General features: G+C 32.2%; 1 protein-coding gene across 1 annotated transcript in view; it reads left to right on the forward strand.

The window, feature by feature from the left end:
• LOC134527176 (nose resistant to fluoxetine protein 6-like) overlaps positions 1-7,627 on the forward strand; it is a 51,749-nt gene extending 44,122 nt beyond the window's left edge. Inside the window, exons 10-13 of the mRNA XM_063359585.1 lie at positions 2,228-2,417; positions 3,483-3,625; positions 4,176-4,284; positions 5,525-7,627. Of these exons, the coding sequence (XP_063215655.1) occupies positions 2,228-2,417; positions 3,483-3,625; positions 4,176-4,284; positions 5,525-5,793 (711 nt within the window). The 3' untranslated portion in view covers positions 5,794-7,627. The remainder of the gene's footprint in view (positions 1-2,227; positions 2,418-3,482; positions 3,626-4,175; positions 4,285-5,524) is intronic.
• Positions 7,628-8,792: the final 1,165 nt, after the last annotated feature.

Consider the following 8,792-nt stretch of genomic DNA (forward strand, 5'->3'; position numbering starts at 1 on the left):
CAAGTCTCAGACACTTATCGCAAATATATATCTCCTCTGAGTGTGTGTCAGGTCTAAATACTGTCCGGTACTTTTCTTAGACACATGATTTTGTGCCATGGCAAGAGTGTCCAGTGTAAAAGTACCTTTAAGAGATTGAAAAGTGTCTCCCTTTGTTCGTTTCGTTTTATGAAAACACCAAGAGACAAAAAAATAAAATACAAATCTGTTAATTTTAGTTAATAATAAATAGCACTTATTATCTATTTAAAATATTTTAAAAAATAAGAATTTACTAAAAGGAAATAACAATTTGCTTTTACGTTCAATAAAAAAAATATTTAAATATTAATTATTTTTAAAAAGGTAATTTTTGGATTTTTTGAAAAAAACACATAAATATTTATTGGAAAATAAAACTAATAAATGTAAATTTAAATAAGTATAAACTATCCCGTATTAAGTCTACCTTTCCTTATGATCTACAGATTTTGAGATAGGTACAGGAAGTTAATGAGATTCCTAAATTAATAAACTTTCTCAGTTAACTTGAAATTGAAAAGATATTAGGTTATGAAATAGAAAAAAATATTTCTTTTCAAATGCTGCTTTTTTGGTACGAAAATATACACACACAGACACCTACACACACACACACACATATATATATAAATTATTGCGGTAAGCTATTGTATGCTCACACTTTATTTGTGTGTAGCAGTGTGTACATTTATTATTTGGGTATACTGTTAACATTAGAATAAAGGGTTAAACAAAAATATTTAAATGTTTGGTCTTAAAAAAAAATATTTAATCGAAAGTTAAAAAAAAGAATGCAGTTACGAGTTTTGTTAATCTAGTTATATCTAACGTGCGTAGTGTTTGTTTATTTTTGAAATTATGCTGGTCATACGAGGTTCTTGCCTTTAAAGTTTGCGTTACTTTCTAATTGACGTGGAAGGAGAAAAAATTGAGAGAGAGAGAGATAGCCGGTGAGTGATATCTCGATGGTACGATACACGAATTTTGCTCAATGTCGCGGGGTTACTTATGGTCGCAAAACCGTATGATTTCATATACTTTCAAATACTTTTGGTTTACATAATTTCTCATACTTTGTAGGTTGGATCGGTTGTTAGAATTACAATTGTGACAATATGTTGAACATTAACAATAGGGTTATAAAACATATTTTTAGCTATCATAAACCCATTTGATTTTTTCTTAGATTCCATTGAAGGTATGAACATACACTAGTAAAAGTCAACTTTCAACGCGTGATCACGAGTGTTTCAAAATAATATAAGAGTACCCTTAACATTTCCCATCCTCTAATGTGCGAAGTTGCGCTTCTGACGTGTTTTACGGCCACAATTTATTATATTGCCATGATAATGTTTACCAAAGTACTTTACATCTGCTCGGTACACACACAAAAGGGAAACTGGAAATAATCATCGCGGGAACAGTATATCACTTGGCAAACACACCAATACTAAATACAGATATCTTACATAATGTTACACGCTGGGTTTGACTGGAGACGAGCAAAAAAACAAATTGCAATAAAATCGTCTGGATCGCATTTGAACATTAATTGCCATCTATGACCACTAGGCACAACTTCCCATGGTCCATTAACTATGGTATGCCCGCTTACGGATTTTTTTAAAATTTGATCGAATTCATACATTACCAAACGTATTTACAATATCACTCCTTATTCCTCTTATCAGTGTATTTATATTAATTATTTGCATGAAAAATTAAAAAATAAATTTTTATCACGCAAAGTAAGTATAACTTCAAACGCGCGCACGTTAAGTACGGGAAGCCTAAGATGAACATTAAGTTCTGTCCCTGCCCGAACACGCCCGAATATTCACCTTCGGCCAACCTCGGGTTTATTTATATATATATTAATATTTCTCTGTTTATTTTAATGTTTATTTTAACCTAACTAACCGTCCATAGTGTTTTAAAGTGTTTTAATGTAGCTAACCTAACCGACCACTTTTAATATTTGAATTCATTTTTCCTGCGCAAAAATAAAACAAATCCCGAGGTTGGGGGAATGTGAATATTCGGGCGTGTTTCGGGCAGGGACAGAACTTGATGGACATCTTAGGCTTCTCTTTAAGTACACGCATACCATTTTTTTTTCTCACGTGACCTTTGGCGGCCGTCGTCGTGTACAGTCCGCGCAAGGAGCGAGATGTGACGGCAGCGAACGCGCCTGTGTCTGCAGCTCACGGTGCTGGCGGGCTGGACGGCTTCAGCCGCACTGATGCTGACCATCATCTTCGGCTGCAGAGGGATGTACCTGGACATCACGGAGTACGACGTCGTGGAGGCTTCCGTCTTCGGCGGCTGCCACCGCACGGTGTGGGCCCTGGCCGTCGCCTGGGTCATCTTCGCCTGCGAGAAGGGCTACGGGGGTGAGCTGCCCGGCCGCGTTGTAGTTGACATTCGACATTCGACATTCGGCATTCGACATTCGACATTCGACATTTGACATTCGGTATTCGGTATTCGACATTCGACATTCGACATTCGGCCGAGGCTGAAGAAAGGCGCATTATTAATATAAATCAATAAATGTCAGGGAAATATTTTTTTCCCCAGACTTAAAAAGGTATTGATTTATTCTCTACTTAAATTGTGTCTGTTGTGTAATATTCACTCCTTTATAACTTATAATTTCATTTCAGGCGCATACTAAAATTTTCTCCCACTACGCGCTTAAAAGAAGTATATTAAAAACCGCAGGCAATTATAATTTTAGAGTAGGGAAAAATGTCACATGTTCAGCGTTGAGGAATTTACATGCGACGCATTCGAAACTTCTATTGTTCAATTAGTAGTACCATCTTGTAAAAAAAATAATATCGTTAGGTTTTTTAAAAATAGGGTAAAATCTTTACAATTTTCTCCTTAAAATTCTTATATTTATCACGCTCGGCATTATTTAAAAAAAAAAAAGTACGTTAAATTTGGTGCCAGAGTTTCGTATTATAAGTTTATTTACAACATGAGAACAAAATAATTTTCTCGTTACCGAGGTTAAATGTTTAACAGATCACTGGCGAGTACTGAAAAACTTGCTCACACAACTTTAGTCGCTCCAATGTGTGATATCCCAGAGCTGTTACTGCGTTACACAAAACATTTTCGGACAATTGTGATTAAACTTTGGCACCTTTTGTCCCATGAAATCAACCTGTATGTCCAAAAAATGATTGGATATCTAAAAAGGTCAGGCATTATTTTTTATCTGAACTGTTAGTGTATTTGAATAAATTATTCAGGATTAAAGTACCATAATTTTTGCCCAAATTTTACTTCAGAGTAAGTTGATTGACAATAGTACAGTAAACAAAAAAGGAAACACGACTAGGATACGAATCATTAACATTAAATTAATTATGATTTTCTCCTCACATGTTTTAAAGACACGTGTTATAGGTGATAGTGTCCAAATATGTTGTTTTTTTTTCCTTCAGGACCTGTAAACAGTCTGCTGTCTTCAGATGGAATGGCCATTATGAATCAGTTCACCTTCAATATTTACCTGTGTCACTGGACCTATCTGCTCTTTGTCTTAGCTACGGAACAAGTACCGTATTACTACAGTAACTTCAACAACGTAAGTCAGTAGTCATAGTAAAGTTTAATTCATGTAACTTTTATTTGTATATTTTACAAAATAATCTGCGAGCACATATGGAACTTTAATTGATAAAACTATAAATTTGTTGTGGAAACTTGTTGCCGTCATCTTGTGTGGTTTAGTAAACACTCAACTATAATGTTTATGATTCAGCAGTTTAAAAGTGGCCATTTTCAAAACAAAATACGAAATAAATAATAAAAATAACAACCAAACACGATGACGTTTAGTAGTTTTCTGCAAGCCGTTTATTTCCAAACTCTCATAGCAAAATTAGCCTTATAGAAAATAATTTTACTGAAATACACTCTAGATCATAAGTGCATTGAATGTTAATGTTAAGCTTTATGTTTTTATCGATATATCCTAAATACAAGCCTTAGTCTTTTAAATTTCTAATCTTAATAACCAAATATTTTAAATAGTTGTCATATGTTAAAATGATATACAAATATATGTATCAATGTTCGGAAAATTAATAATAAAATGCTAGAGTGAAATAAAGGTTTTAATTATTTGGTTTCAGGTAAGAGTATACGTTGGCGATTCTCTTATGGTTATATTGATTGCAATCGTCATTACTTTAACAATAGAAATGCCGATAAGGAACGTTTGCAAAATTTTGATAAACAAAGGTAAGAATAAAAGTTAACTTACATTCTAAAATATGTATTAACTGAAGTAATTTAGCAGAACTATTTCTGGTAGAATGATTTAGTATTAAAGAAAACAAATTTGATGTTATAGTGCTGGCGTAAAATGATGTTAGGCCAAAATGCTTTAAGAGATCTAGGATGCATTGTTTCTGTTTTTTAAATTATGTCATTATATTATTTTGCACAAAATTGCGAAGATTAAACAAGAATGTAGAAGGTTAGAAGTCTACAAAAACGAAACTTTCTTTGTTTTTCACTGATTATATTTCAGTGTTTTCTACATGTGTGGAACATTAACTAATTCAACACAAGATGTAAAAAATATGTTATTTTCATATACGCTTCGCCATGATAATAAATATAGGTAATCATACACAGCTTCATGAGCCTTACAGAGAAACAGTATTTCATCTACATAACCAATTTGTATCATATATCTAATTTTTATATTTATTTAAGTGAATTTAAAATTGATCTTTTAACTGTGTGGGCTTAATGCAACTTAAAAAGATAGTATGAACTTAAGTTTAAATAAGGGAACATTTTTTGTTTAAAATTATAATAATAACATGAAATAAAACCGTCATATAAAAAGGCAGATACATAAAAAATTCATAACAATTTACTATAAGAATTATTTGCAACCATATCATTATAATATATTTGTAACTATATAGGCCTACTATAAACACATATTTTAAATTAGTAATATTTCCTTATCATTTAAATGATTAAATATAATTTAATGTTTTGTAGGATATACTTATAAATTAATTTAATATTTTAAATATATTTATGCTTTTATTTATAAATTAATTGTTTTATTAAAGTTATTTAAATGACCTAATTTTGATGCTTAGTTTTATGTTTACTTTTAAAGGTACGGACAAACACGTAGCTATAACATTTTAGTCATTCTTTATTAAATTTTCCCAGGAATTTTTTTATTATACTTATTTAAACTTACTGGTTAAAAAATCTGGCAATAAATTTTAATTTCACCTATTTAATAAATTCACGAATATAGGTTTAATGGCACGTAATAGACAATTGGCTGAAGAGTAGGTATTCATTCCAAGGATTTACTATTAAAGTTCCATAAGAGAAGATCCAATACAATATCTAATTAATGCAAACAAACAATGCAGTTTTCAATTTGAATAGTTAGTATTGCTGATAGATACTGTGTTTTTGAAAGGGTTTGATTGAACTCTTACAGGACTAAGACACAAGAAGCAACAAGGGAACACAGACGTCGCGAACAAAGTACCTCCACCAATCACGAAGGGTGTTGGCGCTAATCATACCAATTATGGCGAGGAAGTGGAAATGTCTACTGAAGCCAATGGAAACTCGGCTCACGTAGAAGAACCTAAGCAAAACAAGAATCCGTCCTTACAACCTGCTCGATTTAATGTTCATCACAGTACAGCTACTTTGCACGAAATCCTACAGAAACGAATTTTAGATAACATGGAAGTCAGATAAACACCAAAACATTGTTAAGCTTAATTTACATTAGCTCTGAATGAGAGAATTAGTTGTTTCTGTGTTGCAAAATCAGATGGTTTTATAATAATATTATTTTGGAAAATGTAATTGGTTGCTGATTATGTAACTTCTGGTGCAGATAGTTAATATTTCCACTGTTAAATTGAGGGCAGTATTCTGGTTTTCACATTCTCCTCTTTGAATTATTCCCAGTGTTAAATTAGGTTTGCTAATTATCACTGTGTTATCAGCATGCGCATAACTGCGAAACGCCACTCTTGTTTGCACCATTCTCCAGTGAAACTCATGATAGTCTGGGTTCTTAGGGTATTATTTTATTTATGTAAATATAATAATCACGTTTGAAAGTTAAAAAATAATCACCTTATTCACGTCCGACTGAGTTTCGTTAATTTGTTTCAACTGATTTTACAATTTTGAAGCCAAGACTTTATTGCTGAGTTAAAATTCATCACAGACCACTGTTTTTTGAAAGTAACAACTGAAAACTTTAGAAAACTTAGAATTAAAAAAAATTAGTTTTGCTAGTGTTGAAATAATTATTTTAAGATTATTTGCTTTTATAAAGTTTTATTTGTTCAATATACTCAAAATAAAGTCAAAAACTACCACACAAAAAATAAACAGCCATTATAATGAAAAACAATAAGTACACCATCCTGTGATTTGAATGGGAACTTCCTGTTGCTATCAACTGACGGAAGAGAGACACAAGTGTTTTGTCTTTGAAATTCAACTTCTCAAACGTATCCAAAGAAGAGTAATTTCATCGTAATTTTTAAGTAAATAGTGATGAATAGAACCACTAATTTTTAAGCGATTTTTCTGCAGAATCGGGTTAACGTGAGAGCTTAGAGAATTGAAAGCTAGTGAAATACATGTGAAATGGGAACTTTGTTATTATTTTTTTAGTTGACTGTCGATTCTCTCGCTTATTCATTCTTTCTTAATTTTTAAATCAACTCCTTTATATTTTTCATATATAAAGATGGACGCTTTGTAAATATGATATTTGTATTTCTAAAATATTATTTTAATTGCTCCATTCCTGTTCCTAATATTAGTAAAAAATTAACCTTATTAATAAAATTATTTAAAAAATTTCCTAAGGTTCGAAAAATTATCAACGATCAGGTACTCAAAAGGTATTCTAGAAGATAAAAATAGCAGCCCAGAAACATAGTACACAAACAAATATCTAAATAATTACTATGTTTCTATCTATTGTATCACAAAGTACAAATTTGCATACAATTATTTAAAAAAATATTTTGTACAAGATACTTCTTTCTAGGAATGTAATGAAAAACAAGGAACAGTTAAAGTTAAGTATGGTTGAAATCACACAATGCAGAATTCCAGTCAACTCTCGTGCGAGAATCTTACGCAGTTGTCACGTGAAATCAAATATTATCGTTAGTAAGTCACTCCTTAAACAAATTGCATTCGATAACCTCTACAGTGTAGTCCACCACTTAAAAATCTACACACCAGTTTAGTAATATGATGAGAGAACAAGTGAGTTGATTAGCTCTACTATGATTCAAGAATCAGAAAACATTTTTAGGAAAAGGAGTTCCACGTTTCAAGACATAGGAAACCAAATACTCATCCAGCAAGACGGCTGTATTATTAAATGAATTGTTGCTAAGTCTCTCATTTAATTGTTGGTTTCTCATAAAACCGAATCCACACCAACTAAAGTAAAGATAAATAAGTGGGGCTCATCTTATGTTCCAGTACAATGAAATTAGCTTTATCCTTTAGCTTTAACATTTTTATCACAAATGCAATATATTTCTCATAAACATATGTTGTTTCTTAATTCTTTTCCCTGAACCTTTCTGACTATGGAGTATCGGTGAAATAATTTGGTATGTATTTGGTGGGGGAAGGGTTTCAGAGTGAAGGGCACCACATTTCCCTCTTGTGAAAAATTACGGGTTGTACCACGCCCTGAATTAGTTTAACCATACAATAACTACACTAGAAGTATAAAAAAAATCACCTTTTCACCCCCTGACAAATTTTTAAAACTTATTTTAGAGATTTGAAGCCAAGGATATTATGTTTGCTGTGCGAAATTCCATTACAGACCAGTCTAAGTCACAAAAAGTCTGATCACTTTAAGATGATTTTCTCCAAACCAAAATGTTTCAATTGTTTGTTGACACAAAATCTCCAATGGACATTTATCTGACTATATGACAGGGCTGTGACTTGTAAATAAGAATATAAACTTACATACACGACTAACCCAGGACTCGAACCAGGATTCCCTTTCGGAGAGCCGTGATGCATCCAAACGTGCTAAAGAGTTGGGCCCACAACCACTGTGGCACCTCTTAACGACGAATAAACGTAGTGACTCTCTGGCATACCAGATGTAGTTTCAAATCCTGTTCGGTTCGGCGTAAGCGATCGAAGACTGTAAGAAAACCTCACTAGGATCTCCAATGATAAGAAATCTGCAAAATCTTTACAGTTATTAGAATAGATTTTTTTTTTTCAATCCAAGAAATTTTTGTGTACATATGGCTAAACAAACATTTACTTGCTATAACAAAATATTTTCTTGGCATGACCGAATTTGTTGAGTAACAAACTTGATTGGTTACATTTAACCAAATATACACTGGAGTTGACAAAATCTTTGGTTAGGTCAACAAAAATTTTCCTACTGCGAAATATTTGTTTGAATCAACAAAATATAATTATTTCGTCATATACAAAAAACAAATGTTTTGTTGAAGTAAAGAAAACATTCTCTCAGTGAGGAAAGAGGCCTGATTGCATACCATTTTACTCTTGAACTGCGTTCTTATTGAACTTGAAAACTGCAAAATTCTGTTTATCATATCATGTCAAACATGAGCCACAGGAATTTAACGTGCCGGGTTTGACGGTATTTACTACTCGTTAGGTGCTGGAACACGAGCTCCCAAGAGCCACAGGGAAATGGATACGCCATTTCA

The sequence above is a fragment of the Bacillus rossius genome, chromosome 1, assembly GCF_032445375.1.
Source record: "Bacillus rossius redtenbacheri isolate Brsri chromosome 1, Brsri_v3, whole genome shotgun sequence".
NCBI lineage: Eukaryota > Metazoa > Arthropoda > Insecta > Phasmatodea > Bacillidae > Bacillus > Bacillus rossius.